The following is a 23,334-nucleotide window of genomic DNA, read 5'->3' as shown; positions in this document are numbered from 1 at the left end:
CTATCTTGCTGCCTCATTTGCTTCACTGCTGGCTCCCTGTCCCTGGTTGCTCCTCCACATACTGATGGGGTTTGGGCTGCAAGGAATGTTTTTTTACATACAGTACCAGTCAAAAGTTTGGACACACCTTTATTTTTTTAATCTACATTGTAGATAAATACTGAAGACATTTAAACTACGAAAGAACACATATGGAATGATGTACTAAACAAAAAAAGTGTTATCTGCCATGTAGAAAATGATAAAAGTAAAGAAAAAACTTCTCAAAAATGAGAAGGTGTGTCCAAACTTTTGACTGGTACTGTACTTATCCATGTTTTAATGCCCTCTGGAGAGCTCAGAGTTACTCTATTGCAGTTTATTTTTCTTCAAAAACTACATTTATTTGAGCTTGAGTCAATTGTAAAGCTGCTGCATATGGTATCTAGGTAATGCACAACTCTGTTTCATTGTCACTACACTTCACCTTTTCTTCTCAGTTTTGTCAGTGTATTCGTGTCAGTGTGCTTCAGCTGTGCTCAGCACGTAAACTATGAATGATTAGTGACTCCTACACAGACTACTTGATGAATAGCAGATGGGAAATTGGGGACCAATTCAATACTGATTACCAGAGCAGCCTCATTAAGGTGTAACTAGCTTTTGTATACCTGCTTACACAGCATGCTTATAGATAAATGCTTATATAGATGACATACTTTATATCTGAAGAATAATAGCAGACATTAGTTCCTGTGCTTACTATGCTTGTTGATACTTTGTGTACATTTGCAGCTGTTGACAATTCAGAGAACTTAGATATGCAAACGAAAGTCCAGGAGCATTTTCATTTTATGACGACAAAAAGTTTACGGCACGGTTGAATGCCTATTCACCACATAGTCCAAAACACATTGCAATTTATGCTTAAGACACTTAAGATTTGTTCAGCAGCGGCATTTTTTACTTGCAGCTCGCGTAGCCCCTAGCTGCCTTGCCAAGAACACCGAGTTCTCCACTGACACCACTCATACGCTGAACACATGAGCAGGACTGAAGTCAACATTCACCAGAAGGCCAGACTAAACCTCTCCAAGCAAAGAGCCTTCAAAGAGTTCATCACCCTCACAACAGGAATCCAGGCTACCCCTTCCGTTTACTTTAATTCAATTACATTTCAGTCGGATGGCATTTTATACTACAGCTTTGCCAGGGGAAGTTTTATTACTAGCATTCCTATTCTCTCTCCTCCTCCTCTCTGGGACAGGCCTTTCCTTTGATTTCCTATCTACATTTCTCTCTGTTTGTCATGCTATTATGCCTCAACAGGTAAACAGGTCTACTCAGCTAAATCAGATTAGCCAGCTACAGTCGTCCAGTCTATGGAAGGCGGTGGGCCACCCACACTATGGCTCTGATCCCATCCTCTCCCTCTCCCCCCTCCTCTTTCAACTTTCAGAAGCAAACTCCATACAAAGGCACCTCAGCATGTAAGTCCATAAGCTCTCAGCAAACATGAGAAGACTAAGTGAAGACAAGTTGGCTTTTACATGTGGGTTTGTAAGTGAGAAAGAGAGCGAGAGAGATAGAGAGAGAGAGAGAGAGAGAGAGAGAAAGAGAGAGAGAGAGAGAGAGAGGGGTGAGGGAGAGAAAAAGGATGAAGCTGACATTCTGTGTTGTGTGTGTATGTGCATTTGTGTAAGTGTGTGACGGGAAGAGAGAGATGTGTGTGTGTGTGTGTGTGTGTGTGTGTGTGTGTGTGTGTGTGTGAATTTCTGTATGTGTGTGACGGGAAGAGAGAGAGAGATGTGTGTGTGTGTGTGTGTGTGTGTGAGTGAATCACACCGTGGCTGACGTTAGCTACTGAGGCGACTGCAGCTGGATGTGACTGGTCTGGAGGGTGGAGGAGTCTGGAGGGTGGAATTCTTCATCCCTGTAAGGTGCTGAGCTGTGTTGAGTCAATCTAAGCCTCAGTTGGGTCACTGGAGTTTCTCGTCTCGCCGCTCATCTCTGCACAAGACAATTTTCCCTCAACAAACAGCATACACAATTGCTTTAACAAATTCCATTGAAACTGTTAGTTGGCATGGTACTAGGTCTTCAGTTTATATTAACGGTTGCTATTTTTGTTCTTTGCGACTCATTATAAGGCAGTTTGTTTGGGCCAAAGTGTCTTTTAGCCTCTATGCTCAAGGCAAATGCAATGCAATACAGTAATCTATATAATAGGTTCCACAGATTTCAAGCAAAAGTGTAAGTCATCTAGCTCCAAACCCATAAAACAGACACACGTCACGCTTCCCTGAGGACATCTTGTCTAAAAACTTTCCCTTTGACCTTGATTTCTGTGATGTAATGGCTGGAAGTAAACGTGTCACACAAGTACAGAGAGTGGGTTGCAATATGTCTTTTCATTGAATCACAATTCAACTAGTGAGCTGTTGAAGTATACTTCTGAACTACTATAAGCTATACATTGACTATTTAAATGTTCATTTTATTAACTATTATTGGCTATTAACTATTTTAGCACAATTAACCGCTAAACATCCTATTTGAGAGACTAAAATAATGACATTTCAAGTATTTGTTGAGTCTTGGAAAAAATAAAATGTGCCGAGTTTACGAACTACAGAGCGCCAATCCATTTTCAAAGTGTTGGCCTGAATTTTAGGAACACACCCCAAGTAAGCATGACTTTGCTATAGTTAGTAGCAACCAGTAGCTCAGCAGCAAGCCCATCCGTCACTAGTGGTTAGACTATCAGCTAGCTCAAAAGCTTGAGTGCTTAAATTACAATGCCATGAGACTGGCAGAAACCCCACGCTGCTCTCCCATCTAGCCCCATGAGATCTGTGAAACCTAACTACGAGGAGTTCGAGACACAGCACTGTGCCTCCGCAACTAGTAGCCTACTTATCATTTTTAGCGCTTTAAATTTAAGTGTTTAACATTGGTAGTCATTCATTCATGGAAACGGATTTTAACAAGTCTTTAAGATGTCTTGTGACTACTGCTATACGCTTGGTCATATAGCTGAAAGACCGAAAGAAAAGTCTAGCGAAAAAACTAATGCAATAATCGTCAAAAGACACACCGTAACAGCCACTGCACAAGCAGAAAAGGGTCGCCGTCCTCCCAGACCCCTGGCCCCGGGGATACATGGGGCTGGATCTCACTGATGCGTGAGACAGGGGCCGAGGGTGAGTGCTGGTCTCTGGTGGCTGTCGTTGATCAGAGGGATATCACTGATGAGGGGAGCTGCATAGCAATGATAGGAAATCTAATGCTTCCTGCCAATCTGGCCAAGGGGCAATAAATAGATATATGCAAGGCAAGTCAAGGCAAGGCAAGTTTATTTATATAGCACAATTCATGCACATTGGTAATTCAAAGTGCTTTAAATGAGAAGATAAAAGAACATAGCAAAGTAAGAGATAAAAAGAGACTGCTGGCAGGTCTCGTTGCTGGAACCAATGGATGCAGGAAGCACCGTCGGGGCTGGTGATCTGACATGATCCAAGGTTGAGGCAGGATCCAAGGGAAGACGCTCAGTGTGCGGCTTGCATTGTGGCTTTCTCTTCATTGACATTTTCGGTCTGTTTTGGGATCGCAGACCCTTTTACAGGAAAGTTGTTTTACATCCAAGTTGTGTGGTTTCTAAGATGTCTTCCAACATTGAACGTTTTAATCTCCCTAATCGACGTGGATGACTCAAACTGGAAGTAGGCCTAAGCCAGCAAAGACAAATTGGACAGCAGCATTAGCCTATTCCTCATAGAGTACACTGTTTCGGCTCCATCTGCGGGCCATAAACTACTCCCACTCTTAGCGACCCTTCAGATAGACGATACATACATAGACAAATCGTCTAACCTCGGGATCATCTCACTTATTCCCTAAGTATCAGAAGACAGATTTCAACCTCATCTAAGGATTTCTCTATTCTACAGATCGCTTTGGTTACTGTCCGCTCAGTCAATAATTATCTTCAATTTGAAATAATTTTTTGTGACCGAGGCTTTGTTAAATGAGGGGGTGACGATTCTCTGTCTGAGCTGTGTCCATCAGACAATTTCTATTGGCAACATCAAATTGTCTCAAGCGCCATGATTAAAGAAACTATAGTGCATATCTCAGTCTTGAAATGGCCTGTTTTATAATAGATATGAATGGGCCAATCTTGTGTGGCTTTTTACCAAAGATAACCTTGCAAACTTAACGTTGAGTCACAAAATGAATAAGGTTATTTAAATAACAACTGTTCCCTGAAGGAGAGGAACGAGGTACCACAGAGAAAGTATGGGATATCATGCCCTCGCATGTCTGGCTAAAGACTAATGAACACCCTACCGATCCAGTTGTGAGGAAGGAGGAAGCCACTATTTAGGCCACCATGTTCAAGCGGTAGACATGTACAAAGGTAGGGGAGGCTGCCCATGACGTGGCAAAGCACACCTCATCCACTGACATACCGCTGAACAATGCCCAGGATGCTGCCATCGCCCCAGTGGAATGGGCACGCACCCTCAGAATGCCGCCATCGCCCCAGTGGAATGAGCACCCACACCCTCACAAGACATGGGGAAGACCTTATGTACATAAGCAGCATTAGGGTGTAAAGAGACCTTTGTAACACCAGTTGCAAACTGGGTGCACAAAAGATGTACAGATGCTTGGTGTTGAATTACGTTTGAAGCTTGTTTCTGAGTCAAAACAGCTGACATCACTGCTGCTAACAAATCTGGTAGGGTATTTTCATCCTTCTAAGTATGTTTGCATGCTCTAACCAGAGCTACTGAAATCTGATTTGTAAGGTATTTGACCCTGTTTATACCTGGTCAGTGGTGTAAGGTGGTATTGACGGGCCCAAGTGCAGGCTTTTATGACAGGCCCTAGTGAACGATTATTACTATCGTAGCATTCCCATCTTCTGCCCGCGTCAAAAAAACGCTAAACAAAGAAGTTTGTTATCGATATAAATAGTGTTCAATTAATCAATCTTACATATTTCAGAACTGATAGGTGTACACAATGAACAAAGTCTTGTTTGACTCTCAGCGGAAACATTTCTTACCGTAGACATTTTTAGAAAGTTATAAAAATAGAATGCTGATACACCACTGAGGGCAGCGATGCTGATCCCAGCTGAACTGCTGCACTGCCGCTTTCAGGGGGGTCGTCCGTGGCGGACTCTGTGTGCTAGCGACTGTTTGTTAAAAAGCCAAAATAATCAAATTTAGGCAGCTTTGCCACCTTCTCCTTCTGTTCTTTTCTTTCTTGCCTTTTCCTACTGCAACTTCTAAGCCTTTGTATGGAGAGTAGTATATCTTATCCATTATTTATTTTTCTCCTCCCCCGGTGTCACTGGGCTTGTGATAACGCTCATGAGCCTTCATAGGTTCACCACATTCATTCATAGTTTGGGCCTTGAGGTCTAGTCATTTATCACAGATAAAGTAAGTTGTGATCATGCTTTGTTCACAGGACTGTAATGTCTGCTTACATCATGTTTGACACCTGCTTCTCAGAGCTTCCAGGTACACTGGATTGAAAATCCAACTCAAAAGAAAATAAGGGATCCAGCATAAAAAAACACTGGGCAGGGCATACTATCTTGGTAAAACTGGTATAACTTGGAAAACTGGTCCCAATCTATGAGAGAGAGAGAGAGATAGAAAGAGACACACTTTGCCTAGTCATAGTAATTGCTTTGGATACTTACACTGCTCCCTCCACATTTTCTTGGTTGTTTGTGGACATCGACAACACTATGCCATCAGGAATAAGCAATTCATAGGTATGACAGTGAAATGTCAGTGTTACGGAAAGAGGAATAACAAAGCAACAACAACATCAAACTACCTCAGGGGCCTTGATTAAAGAAACTACAGCGAATTACCCAGTCGTTAAGTTTTATAATAGGGGTGAATGGCCCAATCTTGGGGCTTTTTTCATTAGATAACCTTCCAACCTTAACGTTGTGTCATGAAATACATAAGGTTATGCAAATAACCACTGTTCCCTGAAGGAGAGGAACGAGATACAAAACAGATAGTATGGGATATCACATCCTCGCATGTCTGGCAGAAGGCCAGATAATACATGGTGACGTAGGGAGGCCACACCTGACTACTCAAAATGAACACCATACCGATCCAGTTGAGAGGAAGGAGGAAGCCACTATTTAGGCCACCATGTTCAAGCGGTAGACATGAACAAAAGTAGGGGAGGCTGCCCATGACGTGGCAAAGCACACCTCATCCACTGACATACCGCTGAACAAAGCCCAGGATGCTGCCATCGCCCCAGTGGAATGGGCACGCACCCTCAGAATGCCGCCATCGCCCCAGTGGAATGAGCACCCACACCCTCAGGCAAAGGCATAAAAAAAATAAAATCAATTGAATTTAATTGAACTGTTAGAAGCCAGAGAGACAGCATCCTGTCACCAGCTGGATAAGCAAAACAGACAGAGCTTGTCACATGACCAAACCATAAAATACATAAGCACAGGGCAGGCTCCTCAGAAGTAAATCAGGGAGAGAGAGCAAATAAGTAAAAAGCCATAGACCTATAAGACATGGGGAAGACCTTATGAACATAAGCAGCATTAGGGTGTAAAGAGACCTTTGTGACACCAGTTGCAAACTGGGTGCACAAAAAATTTACAGATGTACAGTTTTTTTTTTTTTTTTATTTAACCCTTGTTTTACCAGGAAAGTCCCATTGAGCCACAATGGCTCTTCTTCCAGGGAGTCCTGGCCAAGAGTGGCAGGCAGCAAGTGAAAACATTAACAGAAAATACAAGGACAGAGGACAAAACTAACAGGACCACAGACAGAAAACAAAGTACAGAATCACATAGAAAAACTAGACAATTCTCACTAACACAATTGATAGTACCATCAAGGACAACTAAAGAGAAACACTGCAGAAGACCGGATAATGTACATGTGGATCCTAACTAAATGGCAATAAAATAAATAAAGAAGTGAAACATATTTAAAAGCAATGGCAATGCTCTGTAAAAGCTGACTTCAAAAGATTTTTAAAAATATTGACAGAAGGAAGTGTCTCTAAATGTAATGTGTTTTGGAGTTCATTCCAGACATATGATGCATAGTAACAGAATGATGTTTTGCCAAGTTCAGTCCTTACTGAGGGTGTGATTAATAGTCATTTATTTGTTGACCTTGTACTATATATACTAGTGTGAAAAGAAAGCAGTGCTGAGATGTAATGTGGCAAGTTACCCAGTAATCCTTTCAAAGTAAAAATCAGAAAATGAAACTTTCTTCTAAGAGAAAGAGAGGACCATTGCACCATTTCATATAACAAGCAGTGGTGAGTCCTACTTGCTGTTCCTGTGATAAAACGCAGGGCAGAATGATATAAAACATCCAGTTTATTCAAGAGCAGTTTTGAGGAATGCATATAAATGATATCACCATAATCTAATACTGATAAGAAAGTGCTCTCTACCAACCTTTTTCTTGCTTTGTATGGAAAACACTTTCTTTGTCTAAAATAAAATCCTAATTTGGGCCTGAGTTTTTTTAAGAGGCACTCAATATGTGTACTAAAAGACAGTTTATCATCCAGCCATATTCCTAGATATTTGTAGGAGGATACCCTTTCCAACTGTGTTCCATTGGTGGTAATAATAGTGCCATTAAAAGATTTGTGTGAACGTGTAAAGACCATAAATTTAGTCTTTTTAGCATTTAGAACCAACTTAAGCCCAACAAGAGAATTTTGTACCTGGTTAAAAGCAGACTGTAAACAAATCACAGCCTCTTGTACTGTTGACGCAGAAGTGTATAAAATTGTGTCATCAGCATAAAGATGTACTTTTGTTGGACTTAAACCCACACCTAAGTTATTTATATAAATAGAAAATAAAATGGGGCCTAGAATTGATCCTTGGGGCACGCCCATTTTTACTTCTAAAGAGGATGAGGTGCAGTTGTCAAAAGTTACACATTGGGATCTACCACTCAAATAGTTGGAGAACCATTTAACAACAGGGTGGCTGAAACCTACACTTTTCAATCTTTGCAATAGAAGATCATGACAGACTGTATCAAATGCTTTAGACAAATCAATGAATAGGGCAGCGCAAGATTTTTTGTTGTCCAAGGCAGGAATAATATCGTTTGTCACAGATGTTATCGCAGTAATGGTACTATGTCCTTGCCTAAAACCAGACTGCATAGGACTCAATATGTTATGGTCAGCTAGATAATGTTTTACTTGTTCATTTATGAGTGATTCAAATAATTTAGCCATGACAGATAGTCTGGAGATAGGACGATAATTGTCCAAATTTGTAGGGTCACCACCTTTTAACAGTGGGAGGACAAGTGCGGATTTCCAAGAATTTGGAATAGAGCCGCTGCTCAAACTTAAATTAAAAATAGCAGAGACAGGGTCAGCTATCAATCTTGCAGCTAATTTGAGAAAATATGGCTCAATATGATCTGAACCAGCTGACTTTTTACAGTTTAAGTTTAAAAGTGCCTTTTGTACCTCATGTACCAATATGTAAGAAAAGTTAAAAACATTTGAAAGGCTAGTGGGGGTAGTTGAGGATTCACTGTCCACATTTGAGGTTGGGAGGGCCGCCTGTGTCACCATTCCTGCCTTGATAAAATGGTCATTAAACACCTCTACTAAATTTTGTTTACCCCTCACTTCCCCTTGCTCTGTTATAACCGCTTCAGGAGTGGTGGGGGGTGGCATATCCCCCGAGGTAGATTTAACCAGTTTCCAAAAAGTTTTAGGGTCATTTAAGTTTTCCTGTATTAAGTTTAAGTAGTGCTCACTCTTTGTATTCTTTATTAATCTAGTACATTTATTTCTTAAGACTCTGTAAGTCAACCAATGTTTCTCATCATTAAACCTTTTAGCTTTAACCCAAGCCTCATTTCTTTCTCTAATCACTGCTGAAAGAGTCTCGTTAAACCATGGGTTATCCCTACCCTTCACCCTATATTTTCGTAGAGGCGCATGTTTATCAATAATAGATAGAAATGTATTTCTAAAATAATCCCATGCCAGTTCTGCATCATCCATATAATGCACTCTATTTAAATCACTTTGATGGATGTCATGCAAGCCTGCTCATTAAAACATTTATAATTTCTCTTCAAAATAAATCGTGGCTTCACTTTAATTCCTTTACAGTTTCTTACACAGACAACTGCACAGTGGTCACTGACATCATTGGAGAAAACGCCCACAGCAGGGTACTTAAATGGTGTTGAATTTGAGTTTAAGCTTGTTTCGGAGTCGAAAAAGCTGACATCACTGCTGCTAGCACATCTGGTAGGTTATTTTCATCCTTCAAAGTATGAATTCATGGTCTAACCAGAGCTACTGATATATTTCAGAGAGATCTGATTTGTTAAGGTATTTGAACCCGTTTATAACTGGTATTTAAAGAGCAAAATGTAGCCCGGAAACCAGGTGTTAAATATTGGTACTGCATTCCAAATTCAAAATTTTGGGGAGAGTTGTCTCCAGCCTCTCCCCCTCGCCAGACTTAAAGCTCATACGGGTTTCCAGATGGAAGACAGTAAACAATGGCATGCGACCGTGAGTCCTACATTTAACTAACGTACAGTGTTTCTATTGTTTGCAAATTATAAACCAGTTCATACAGTGTTGGCATGGCTGGCTATGTAGATTAGCCAAAGTATACATTATATACCATCGAGTAACTTCTGTCCAGGCCCCGATAATGTCATTATTTGACATATTTCTCAATTTAACAGATTATGTATAAATCATTTTGCATCTATTTTGGAGAAGTAGCATACTGTCCTTCCTTGTTGGAGCCCGATGCAGTTCACAGCTATGAAGTGCCCTCACCAGAGTCAAGTGAAACCAGTAAGGGTTAGTCAGGTGCCTCTGACATGAGAGGCAAAGGAAGGAGAGGATGGGTTAGATAATGGAGCAGAGAGAACAGATTCTAGTGGAACAAGAGGCAGAGGATCTATAGGAAGAGCAATAGAGAGAAGAGAGGGTACAGGTCCTGCATACCTGTCAAGTTAATATGACCGAAACCTGTGAGGTCAATGATTGTAAACGTGAAAATCCATGAGCCATCCCCACCACCCACACATTACCACACAAAAGACAACACATGCAAGCATATTGTTACATTTGAAGAAAGACTGGGCAGGGCATACTCTCTTGGTATAACTGGTATAACTTACTCTCTTGGTAAAACTGGCCACACCTAAAAGTCAAAGTCAAAGCCACCTGACTACATAAGCCAGATCACCGTTTTCTACCTCTACAGTTCAACCCAGTGGGCTTCACTGAGCCATAGCTGCTATGCGGGGCAAACTAGTGTTGTACCTTAATCCTTTTCTTCAGGAAACAGTGGCTATATGCATCAGGTAACATTCCCTAATCCATCTGACTGGCTGAAACATACGAAGAGACAGTTGCTGTCACTTCATTGGACAACAAAGGGTTCTACTCAGATGTTGCAAACTCCGAAAGCGGTTGCAGCGACCTGGTAAGTCCATTCGTAGCCATGTGACTAAAAGACATGGTGCGGTTGTGCTACTAAGGGGCACTGCAGGATCAGATAATTCGGGACCTGTTTATCGAGGGAACATTGTATAAGACTAGGGAATGACTGTTGCTTGAGTCAGACAATCTGACCCTGATAACTGCTTGATTTTGAAATTAAAAAGCAACACTCACTGCATTTAAACATAGTTCTGTGGGGTATGTTGAGAACTTTGATCTCTATTGTTTCATAGAGTCCTCTCTCATCAGCTATGTCAGCCACGCCGACGCCAGTCCTGCTCTGTTTCCTGTGATGTTGCCAGTTGCCACAGGCTTTTCAAAGAATCTTTGCTGAAGGTATTGCCCCTAGTGTGGTGCTTTATCCATTCCCTGGAAATCTGGTTTGAGGAATTACCAGAACCTTGCCAAGGTGAGTCAGCAGTATTTAAATGCCAAAAATGATTAGCAACTGACTTACAAGTAATGCAATAATGTGATTGTTCCGGGAAGTGAACTTATTCTACATTTACATTTAGTAACTTAGCAGACACTTTTGTCTAACGCGACGTATAAGGGCTTGGGCTTTGTCTTTACATTTATCTTGTATTCTATCTGTTGTAGAAAGTCAATGTCTTGGCTCTTTCTTGCTCAACACCCATCACATCCATTACCTGTCAAGAACCAGCAGTATAGTTTGTGCACTATAGGTCACATTTTTATTTGACTTTCAATTCAATAAAGTCTGGGCCTGGTTCCCTGAAGAATTCTTAAGGCTACATCATTCTTAAGGTATACCTTAAGCTGTCCCTTACTGTGTGAGTTGTGTCCCAGAGTGTCCTTAGCTAAGTGTATGTTCTGTAAGAGATACTTTCGTAAGATTGGTCTGGACCAGTTAACAACTTTAGTAAGGTATACCTTTCAAGTCTTCGTAAAACACTATGAGACCCTGTTACCTGGAAACCCAGCCCTGATATGTTTACTCTGGACAGCCAAAAATGTCCAGGTTTTCATGCATTTCAAATTTGATATCTCCTTTCAGAAATGTCCGTCCCACCTGGAGAGCAGGCAGCAGGTGCCTCCCAGGTATTTGCACACTATTGTTTCTCCTCTGCATGCCCTGTGTGTCTGATTTCTGTGGGGATGATGTTGTTGTTATTCTGGTCGCCACATACATTGTGATCAACTGGTCCCTGGTGTCAAAAATGTGAGTGAAGAGTTGCTAGGCAAGGCAAGGCAAGTTTATTTATATAGCACGCTTCGTACATTGTAGTAACACAATGTGCTTCACAAAAATAGACAGTGGTAATAAAATGGCCATACAATGTTCACATAAATAAAAGCAAAAGGTCAGTATATATCATAAAAACAGTATAGGATAAAAAGCATAAAAACGAATAATAAATTAAAGCATAAAAAAAAAAAAAAGAAGAAGAATTTGTCTACTGCAGTAACCAATAATAGCCTGGATACCAGCCCGAACTCCGCCCACAAAATGTTTGGTCTGGGAGATTCGGTCTGGCTTTGAGCTAGTTGGGAGAGAGTATCATCGGTCGGATAAAGCCATACCAATCAAATTGTCAGGGCGGGCTTTATACGATGATGGACAGATGATCAAGCGGTAGATTCTAAATCCTCCCAAGATGGCGGCGTATCGAGAGCTTGTAAGTGGGACATATTTTATGTAAATGATGCTATCTACACGACTTTTTTATGTCTACATTGACTCGGTTAGTTGTTTATGTGCAACACGAATGTTGCCGAGGATTGTATGTCTTAACTGAAGCGCTCTAGACCATTATTGTTAGGTCATTGCTAACTCTTACACCAAAAATCCATTGAAACACATAGTAGCTAGCCAGCCTTGCTGCTAATTACTAACGTGAGCAGGCATATCTCAACAGATATTGACAGCGCATTCATTTTGAAAGAGGAACAGAGAAACGCGATCAAGGCATTTGTCGATCGAAAAGATGTTTTTGCCGTCCTTCCTACGGGATCAGGTTAAAGTTTTAATGTATCAGATGGTCATACTACGTTGCTCTGATTGGTTCTAGGTATCCAATTGAGCGAAGAGGCATTTTTTTCCCCTGGTTCGTTGAAACACGCCCATAATCACAGCCCAATGGTTCAGTATCAGACTCATATTCTGACTAGAATTATGAGTATGACATCGTCAGGCTAAACCAAGAATGCATCAGAATCAGAATTCTTTTAATGGCCAAGTATATTCACACATACAGGAAATTGACTTGGTGTGGTTGGTGCATAAGACATAACACATTCTTGGCTGCGGGTACTTATCAAGTCTCACATGAGAAACCAACAACAGCATGAGGTGTTTAGAGAACATTCAAGCATTTACATTTGACTGTGAGATGGGGGAGGGGGAGGGGTGTTTGGTAAAAGGAATCTGCAAGAGTACATGTCAAGGCACACAGCATGGTAAAATAAAAAGGTAACGCTTCCTTTTACAGTCCCCTAATAACCAAGTAATTACCAGGTAAATACCTGGTAATAAGATGTATTAACTAGGTAATAACCATTTAATTAAATACAATTACCAGGTAATTACCAAGTACATACCAGGTTATTACCAGGTAATTACCCAGTGTTTACAAGATATTTTCCTGACTACTACCAGGCATTTACCCAATAATTACCTGGTAGATACGCAGTAATTGTATATTGTAGATTTTAAACCCGGTAGTTAAAAATATTTACCTTTTATTTATCTGGTAAATACCAACAAGTTACCTGGTATTTACCCTTTCATTACTTGGTAGATATCCTGCTATTGCATATTGTAGACTATAAGCCCACTGAATGTGTCTATATGTGACTTTGTTAGGGTGATAATAACATAGATATTTACCTGGTAATTACCAGGTATATACTGAAAATGATCACACACTTACCTGCTAACTACCACTTATTTACGTGGTAGTTACCTAATATTTACCTGGTAAATACCACTTATTTACGCGGTATTTACCTGATAACTACCACTTATTTACATGGTAGTTGCCTGATATTTACCTGGTAAATACCAACTAGTTATCTAGTATTTACTAAAAATATACTGAAAACTACCAGGTATTTATCCAGGAATTATAGATGATGTATTACCAGCCAACCTGTGTTGTAAGTGACAGTGAGGGTATAACTTCCAACTATTTACAAAGTAATTACTTTCTAATTACCCAGTAGTTACAATTTACATTATCAGGTAAAACCTTGTAAATTACCCTGTAAGGAAGGTGGAACTGTACTGTAAAAGGAAGTGTGGCTTGTTTCAATGATATTACCATGTAATTTCCTGGTAACTATAGATTATAATCCTCTACCACCCATCAGGGTGTGTAGTTTTGAACATGGTACCTGGCAAGCACTCCCATATCTCCATGATAATTATCAGGTAAATATCGGGGTGATATCAGAGTTTCACAGTGTCGTTACCCTGTAAGGAAGGTGGAACTGTACTGTAAAAGGAAGCGTGGCTTGTTTCAATGATATTACCATGTCATTTCCTGGTAACTATAGATTATAATCCTCTACCACCCATCAGGGTGTGTAGTTTTGAACATGGTACCTGGCAAGCACTCCCATATCTCCATGATAATTATCAGGTAAATATCAGGGTGATATCAGAGTTTCACAGTGTCGTTACCCTGTAAGGAAGGTGGAACTGTACTGTAAAAGGAAGCGTGGTTTGTTTCAATGATATAACCATGTACTTTCCTTTACATAAGGATACAATGCATTTTGTTACACTCCTTCACACAACCTGTGACAAAAATGCAGAAACAGGTGAACTGTCAAAGAGACTAATTTTTATCTTCTTAATCTGCAAAACTTGACGAGAGTAAATTCAATACTCAATACATAAAGTGCAAAACAGTGGCATAGCTTTCTAGTGTACTTTTATTGCAAAACAAGTGGGAAATGTAAATTAAAAATGCAAATGGAATCAATTCAATAACCGTATGTAACTATTCTGTCCTGAGGATACGTGAGCTGTATTGTAGACAGATAGCTAACAAGAAACGACTCAGTAGGCTTGATTCCAGGTTGACTGTTTACTGAAATCTTCTGGTACTTAGTATTTCTGCTTTTTGTAAAACTGCAACACAATGAATACACAGTATACACAATGTCACAACTAAAATAAAATACTTGCCACAGCAATGTCTACATTCCTTTCACATTTCTCTTCCTTTTCAGGTTTTAAATCAGGTAAGTATTACTCACTGTTATCTAAACTTGTTAACTTAATTATCTTTCTTACAGTAGCCTATGTCCACACAGATAAGTAACATAATGTCACTAAATGTTAATACTGTTCACACATAAATTGTAGCATGACTGAGGCTATAAGCCATGACAATGGACTCAAACATAGCTATTTGACTAGCATGCTAATGATTAGCATCGCGATTAGCATAAACACATTTTACAACTTAAAATAAGTGTCCTGAGCATCACCTAAAACATCACAAGGATATATAGCAACTAAAATAAACGGTTACATTCAAAACTTACTGTTGGTTCCACTCCAAGCTCAGCTAACAACTCTTTGTGGAGGAGCACATGTAAACTCAAACAAACACTGGAAGTTTCTGGCAATTAAAGCTGAATTAATAAAGCTGCAGTAATTCAAACCGCCACTAGGGGAAATCTCACTGTCAGGAGTCAGAACAGTAACAGTATTTCAATAACCCTATGTATGTAACGAAGTTTAAAGTGTATTATTTTGTTTGCATTTAGTTAATGAAATGTAACCATATTCTGATTTAATTATGCTTTTATTTTCTATCTTGTACATATTAAAGGTTGACAATACACACTGAGTACGTAAAACTGTACTGCCCCTTTAAGATAATTAGTTTAGTATAGTCTTCAGTTTGCGGTTTCTGAACTGAAGACAGGTATGCTTGTTCCCATGTCAGACAAACTTAACTCATAATAAACCAACAAATATTAGATATAATGTTGACATAAGGGGGTTAATACTAGAGAATAGTTAACATGCAATTTACCATACTGATATTGTGATATTAAATATATATATTCCGTTTTGTATCATACCATGAGGTCTCTAGCATATGTTTTCCTTTGCTAGCAGGCTAATGTCCAGTGTATGGAATGACTGCATGTTCATGACTGTCTCTTGTGTGTTGACGTGTGCAGGTATGTTGGATTCAGTGTATTTTAATTGTCATGTATAGTTTCCTCTATTGTTGTTAGAATGTGTAAAGTGATAATGCTATATTTTATGTGCTTTCACATGACGTTCATTGTTGTAAGATGAATGAGTTTGCGGTTTCTGAACTGAAGACAGCAGGCTAATGTCCAATGTATGGAATGACTGCATGTTCATGACTGCCTCGTGTGTGTTGACGTGTGCAGGAATAAATTCCAAAAAGATCATTTCGTGGCTGTTTATTGTTCAGCAAAGGAGACAACTAGAACACAACGCAGAAGAGCCCGTTACAATGGTGCCGTGACCCGGATATTCAATCAATTCAATAACCAATCATGTTCAATAACTGTTATTTCTACCTATTCTGACCCTGACACTTTTTTTGATGTTAGATTCCATTTGGTGTTAGGTTCCATTTGCACTTTTGCACTTTTAATTTACATTTCCCACTTGTTTTGCAAAAAAAGTACACTAGAAAGCTATGCCACTGTTTTGCACTTTATGTATTGAGTATTGAAGTTACTCTCGTCAAGTTTTGCAGATTAAGAAGATAAAAATTAGTCTCTTTGACAGTTCACCTGTTTCTGCATTTTTGTCACAGGTTGTGTGAAGGAGTGTAGCAAAATGCATTGTATCTTTACGTAAAGCAAAGTACATGGTAATATCATTGAATCAAACCACGCTTCCTTTTACAGTACAGTTCCATCTTCCTTACAGGGTAACGACACTGTAAAACTCTGATATCACCCTGATATTTACCTGATAATTATCATGGAGATATGGGAGTTCTTGCCAGGTACCATGTTCAAAACTACAAACCCTGATGGGTGGTAGAGGATTATAATCTATAGTTACCAGGAAATTACATGGTAATATCATTGAAACAAGCCACGGTTCCTTTTACAGTACATTTCCACCTTCCTTACAGGGTAACAACACTGTAAAACTCTGATATCACCCCGATATTTACCTGATAATTATCAGGGAGAAATGGGAGTTCTTGCCAGGTACCATGTTCAAAACTACACACCCTGATGGGTGGTAGAGGATTATAATCTATAGTTACCAGGAAAGTACATGGTAATATCATTGAAACAAGCCACCCTTCCTTTTACAGTACAGTTCCACCTTCCTTACAGGGTAAATCACAAGGTTTTACCTGATAATGTAAATTGTAACTACTGGGTAATTAGAAAGTAATTACTTTGTAAATAGTTGGAAGTTATACCCTCACTGTCACTTACAGCACAGGTTGGCTGGTAATACATCATCTATAATTCCTGGATAAATACCTGGTAGTTTTAAGTATTTTTCTAGTAAATACTAGATAACTAGTTGGTATATAAATATTAGGTAACTACCACGTAAATAAGTGGTAGTTAGCAGGTAAGTGTGTGATTATTTTCAGTAAATACCTGGTAATTACCACGTAAATATTTATGTTATTATCACCCTAACAAAGTCACATATGGACACATTCAGTGGGTCTATAGTCTACAATATTCAATTGCAGGATATCTACCAAGTAAATAATGGGTAAATGCCAGGTAACTTGTTGGTATTTACCAGATAAATAAAAGGTAAATATTTTTAACTACCAGGTTTAAAATCTTCAATATACAATTACTGCGTATCTACTAGTGATTATTGGGTAAATGCCTGGTAGCAGTCAGGGAAATATCTTGTAAACACTGGGTAATTACCTGGTAATAACCTGGTATGTACTTGGTAATTACCTGGTATTTGTATTTAATTAAATGGTTATTACCTAGTAGATACATCTGATTACCAGGTATTTACCTGGTAATTACTTGGTTATTAGGGGACTGTAAAAGGAAGCGTTACCAATAAAAATTGTCAAGTACTCCTGCAGATTCCTTTTACCAAACACCCCTTCCCCATCTCACAGTCAAATGCAAATGCTTGAATGTTCTCTAAACACCTCATGCTGTTGTTGGTTTCTCATGTGAGACTTGATAAGTACCCACAGCCAAGAATTCGGACCCTGAGATCACACAACACTTCACGTTCATTCAGAAGAGACAATTACCCCTCCCCTGCCCAAAGGGAGCGAGGGAAACCGCATCTGCAGTTCCATCAAGTGTATGTCTGGTTGATGAACCATGCCGACCCAATGATTTGAAAATCAAAGGGCATCAGGATTGTTTTAATCCATAAATGTATTGCATTCATATTGCTATTCGTCATAACTTTAAACAAATCATTAGTAAACCTAAATATTTTTCCTCTTTAGCAGACTAACCCTAATCTAGGGAGAGTGAAGAAAGAAAATTACTCCAAGTCTATGGTGAGTAGACTGTAATACACTACATGCACAGAATACGTTGCATTTTAAGGACAACAAGGGCATCCAACTTTTATTTTATCTCTCTGATTTCTTGCAGGATTCACATTCACATGAATTCGATGTGAAATTCTCTCGAGGTGACTCTAAGACTTACCCCATTTACTGTCATCAACCTTGCACAGTGCTAGAGGCAATAAAATCAAATGCAAACTTTAGGGAGAAGATTAATGGTGCCGATGAGAACATTATTATTCAGCTGGGTAACGCGGACAAGGAATGTATTGTTGCAACACATTTCCCTTGTTCTTGTATCAAGGATGGTGAGTCTGTGATCATATTCATTGATTCAAAACAAAAGGTTGAAAACCTTGATTTGACAAAACCGGGAGACAAAAAGATATATTCAAAAGACGAATATGCATTGTTCTACATTGATAAAATGGGGGGGAAAAATACCAAATCAAAGAAGGTTGTTATAAATGATGATGTCAGACAGTTCAAGTATCTCTGTGTTTACGGAAAGAAGGGGATGACTGTAGACCAGGCTCTTAAAAGAGATGGACGCTTCATTGATAACCTTGGTGACTTCTACCTGTCCGACAATGCTAATCCAGACAAGACCACTGTACGCACAGAAATTATTGGCAACCTGTCCCAGAAAAGATTCAAAATATGTCTTCCACGTAAAAAACTTGAAACACCGCAGCAAAACCCATCAGTCTCACATGTAGTACAGCAGAGTGGAACCAGTGTAAAAACAAAACTGGAAAACACAGGGCATGACAACATATTGATTTATGACAAACTGCGTCAGCAGTTTCCAGAACTGAAAACATTGATGGAGAGTAGATTCCCTGGTTATTCTTATCAGGAAGCACTGAAACTCAGGAAGGAAAACTTTGGAAAAACCCTGCACTCTTTTAGTGAGGTTCACAGAGTCAGGAAGCTGGTCAAACTAGGGGAGTCAGTCTGCAAAGTCATTGTAAGACATGTTTGTGAGGGAACAGGCTTTGTGCTGTTTGATGGATTCATCCTGACTAGCGCACATTTATTTAGAGGTAAAGTCAAAGGAGGAAAAGAACTAAAGGGCAATGTAGAAGTAGAAGCTCGATTTGGGTATGAGGATCCTGAGCCAGAAACAAATTACTCTTACTTTACTGCTAAGAAAACATTTGTTGACTTTGATGACGAGCTAGATTACGCCATACTAGAACTCAACCCTGAGGGCCTGACATCTAAACAACAAAAAACCAGCGTTGTACCACAAGGGCTTCTGAAGACATTTGGTCCGCTGCCTCAAAATGGCGAAGCCTGTATTATTGGTCACCCAGCAGGGAAAGTGAAAAAAATGGATCCTACATGGATCATTGAGGAAAGGGACAGAGAACAGGTTGTGATGGACCAGTACAAAGACCTGAAAGTTGTCAAAAAGATCTCTGAAATTATCAAAGACGCAGGCATTGATGACATAATGATGAGTGGAACTGAAGATTTCATGTATCACGGTGCTTCAGGCTCCCCGGTGGTTGATGCTCTTGGCAGAGTTTTTGGTATGCACACCGCAGGATTTGCTTATGAGTATCCAGACCTGCAGAGTGTGATTGAATATGCCCAACCTGTGCTTGTCATATTTAAAAAGTTTGTGGGTAATCTGAGAGAAAGTGGAAAAATGGACATGTTGGAAAAAGTTAAGAAGGTGGCAAAGAAAAACTCGAATCTTGAAGAAATATTGTTCTAGCCAGCCAGTGACGTGCCGTGAGGTTCGTAGCTGGTGAGGCACAGAAACCGGAAGTGATTACATCATTCCGATCTCTAGTTGTTTAGAAAAAAAAATAATCATACATGTATATATGTCTATTGTTCAAAACTTGTCATCTGACCAGAACTGAAAAAAAGTTGTTTTATTGTCTAATACTATTACTTTTAAATTATTGTTTTTTTTTATTACAAGAAGTTATGCGGCTCAATACTCAACTGACTTTTACGAGGCTATAGGCCTACGTGCTAATTGAGCTTTTACACCGTGTCAAATAAGATATTAATAGTTACAAGCTAGCGTAACTATCATTTCATTTTGTTGAGGGAAAATATAACTACGGTGGTGGGATGCTAATTTAAATGACCTTTTACCCAACTCGGACACAGTTTTGAATTTGCAATTTAGAAAAAAACAATTGCATATTTATTTACACAACATATTAACAAGCAAACAGTTAAACACCGCAGACATAGCACACAATACCAAAATGACCGGTATAATTTTAAGTTGGTGCACTTTCGTTGGAGCTCATAACCGTCAATTTGAGGTGAAACAATGTAATCCACTCACGACTACCTGTATAGTTTAGTGGAAAACCGCTGTCCTATTCTCTCGCAATCTACCTCCTCTTCTTGAGCGAATGCAGTCAGTGGCTAATTTGGTTAAGGATTAGCACCTAGTCTGCTCACAACTTGAAGGCAACTTTCCTGCACCAGCAGCCTTTAGCGAGGTTTGTGTTGCGCATGAATATGTAGTCCCGTTGGGAAACGTGAAACACTCCAATGCAAATGTACATACCTTCTGTCCCGTCGTTTGAAGCAAACATTTTAACTCCGGCATTGGTCTCCCATTATTAATCACTTCATGTTTGGACTGAAAGTCCAGTTTTGAGAACTGCTTCAGCTTAACAATACAACCCTCCATTTTCACCGTCAAGTAGAAATGTAGAAGAATACCAAAGTTAGAACCAGCATATACCAGACAAGTGCGCTCTCGCTCTCCCCCTTCATTGAGGCAGAGGTACTGTCTGCCTCACCAAAAAATGTTTTCAATGTGCAACTCAAAGTTCCTACGCATGCGCACCACCCAGTTTGGAGCGATTGCGAAATCCTAGGTAAGGCACTGCCTCACTTGCTCATAGACACCAATGCTTCTGCCTCACCTACCGCACGTCCCTGTTTTCTGGTTTTCTGAAAAGTTAAAAGTTGGAGGCAGGGAAGTTGCCTCGCCTGCCTCCTCTGACCGCACGTCCCTGTAGCCAGCAGAACACCAGAGGAGTGAAGGAAAGTAGGTGCTCAGATCAGAGTGTCCTTAGGCGAATTGCACAACTCATCTGGCTGCAGAGATTGTTATTAAATCATTATACTCCAAGTGACTGAACACTTTGGATTGAACAAATATGCCTTGCTTAAGAAGCCGAGCCTCCTGTTTTGTCCAGACTCACCAAATCCAACTCTGTATTTTGGGTAAAATGGATGCCAACATGTATGTTTGATTTTTGCCCAGCCACTGCATCATAACCGCTGTAAATAATTGTTGTTGCTTTTATAGCATTGATATTGCATTCAAACCACACTGTAGAAGCTATTAGGTTCACTGTTATTAGAACCATCTACTGTTCACCTGTTTGTGAAAGCTGCAATTTCATAATTCAGGCTTTGATACCTATTTACTTTCAATCTCTTGCTGTATTATCTTTACATTACATCACAATTAACGTTTAGTTCTCCACACTTTCTGTGACTGATGTTTTAGTTTTCATTTAGGCTCACTGTACTACTGTATGTTACTTTTCCCCCATTAAGTCTAAACAAGGGACTGCAACACCGTCTCCACAAAATATCCATGTGTGCTGTAATGAAAATCATCTTCTTTAATGAATATCATGAAATTATTGACATATTATATTTTTTGTCACTACTTAAGCTGCACTTCACCTGTGTCAATAAAAGAATGCTGCTTCTCACGTCTGCTTCTTGTTAGAAGATGTTTCACATCTTTCACGATTTTAGCGTTTCACTATGTGTGAACTTGTGTGTTTTCATAGTAAAATTATAAAAAAAAAATTATATTTTCAAAGTAAATATACATTTAGACTTCTTTGAATTTTGAAGTCTGTCTAGATAGCAGCAAAATATTAGAACTTTGTATTCGCAGGGAAAATATTAAAACGTTGTATTCGTGTGCAAATTTTACCTCTCTCAGAATTGCATATTGTGCTCATGCACAGCTTATTTGCATGTTATGCAAATTCGTTGATTACGTCATCTGGCGACTTTTGGGAGAGCTACTTTCCTTACAGAGAAGTTGGCAATACTGCCTGAACGCCTGTCAAACCAGGGACATTCCGCTAGGAAGGTGGGAGATTTTTTAGAGCTCCGAAAAGTAGGTTTAGACCAAATTACCTCTCAGATATAATTCAGGAGTACACACCTTCTAGACCTCTCAGCTCACTGGAGATAAATCTATTGGTAATACCTACTGTGACTGTCAGAACTAAACATAGTGAAGCAGCTTTTAGCTGCTATGCTGCTCAGTTCTGGAACCAACATCCTGATGACATCAAACTGTAGCCAGTTTCATATTAAGATCTAACGGTACTAGATGTTCTTTGTTAGCTTCTTTGTTGTTTATGTAGTCTTTGTAAAGCACTTTGAATTATCAATGCTATGCATGCTATGCTACGGTTGCCTTCTAACTAGCTAGCTAGCTAAAGGAAACTTATAAATAACCTTAAACTGTTTGAATGGCAAAGCTCCATTTGCATGACATTATAGCTAATGATCTAGCTGATGATAGTCTCCTCAAAATTATAATAGGAAAAGGTAAAACGCCTCAGGGTGCCTGTGCAGCTTTTAACACTACTTCAAATTCACACATATTAACATGAGTTTAGACTATCACATGAAAGCAGCTGCCAACTGTGAAGATGGTTTTCTAAGCTTGAGATAGCTAGGTTAGTCGAGAACCTACGAAAGGTTAAAATCCTATGGGTTATCCATCTTACCTCGCCTGGAAAACTCTTTGGTAGAAGTCCTAATGTTTTTGAAATATGCTTTACAAATGAAGTGACGACTTAAATTAAGACTTACAGTAGGGTGACCAGACGTCCCCGGTTTCCAGGGTCAGTCCCTGTTTTTCGTTTACAAAGATAGAAACATTACACTGTTTGAGGTGTTTACTTGTCTGAACTGAAAATGTCCCCGGATTTTGTCACAGAAATCTGGTCACATTAACCTACAGGGGTATTTTGCCTCAACTAAGTAACTGCAACATATAAATATCAATCAGTGACCCTAATCAAAACCTAGATATCATTTTTAATCATATAAATACTACACGTATCCTTAAGCCTTCACCAACTTGGCTAAAGTTTTTGGTTACTTCTGCGAAGGGAGAGGAGGTAGGATGGCATGAAAATACTGTCCCTTATCTGCTTGGTGGTCGGCAGTGTGTGATCGCCAGCCAAGAGTAAGCCTGTACTCCCTTTAAGGAACCTACCTGAAGTCAATATGGCAAAACAAAAAAAGTAAGTTTACAAAACTAGATGTTAAATATTAC

At 39.5% G+C, this 23,334-nt stretch overlaps 1 protein-coding gene across 1 annotated transcript in view; it reads left to right on the top strand.

The window, feature by feature from the left end:
* Nucleotides 1–19,752, top strand: part of LOC308372381 (serine protease FAM111A-like) — a gene marked incomplete at both ends in the record, with an annotated part of 31,501 nt that extends 11,749 nt beyond the window's left edge. Inside the window, one exon of the mRNA XM_080847535.1 lies at nucleotides 18,152–19,752. Within this exon, the coding sequence (XP_080703661.1) occupies nucleotides 18,152–19,752 (1,601 nt within the window). The remainder of the gene's footprint in view (nucleotides 1–18,151) is intronic.
* Nucleotides 19,753–23,334: the final 3,582 nt, after the last annotated feature.

Source organism: Sprattus sprattus (genome assembly GCF_963457725.1).
Source record: "Sprattus sprattus genome assembly, chromosome: 11".
Taxonomy (NCBI): domain Eukaryota; kingdom Metazoa; phylum Chordata; class Actinopteri; order Clupeiformes; family Clupeidae; genus Sprattus; species Sprattus sprattus.
The sequence above is the reverse complement of the archived record's forward strand: the minus strand, read 5'-3'. Positions and strand labels throughout refer to the sequence as shown.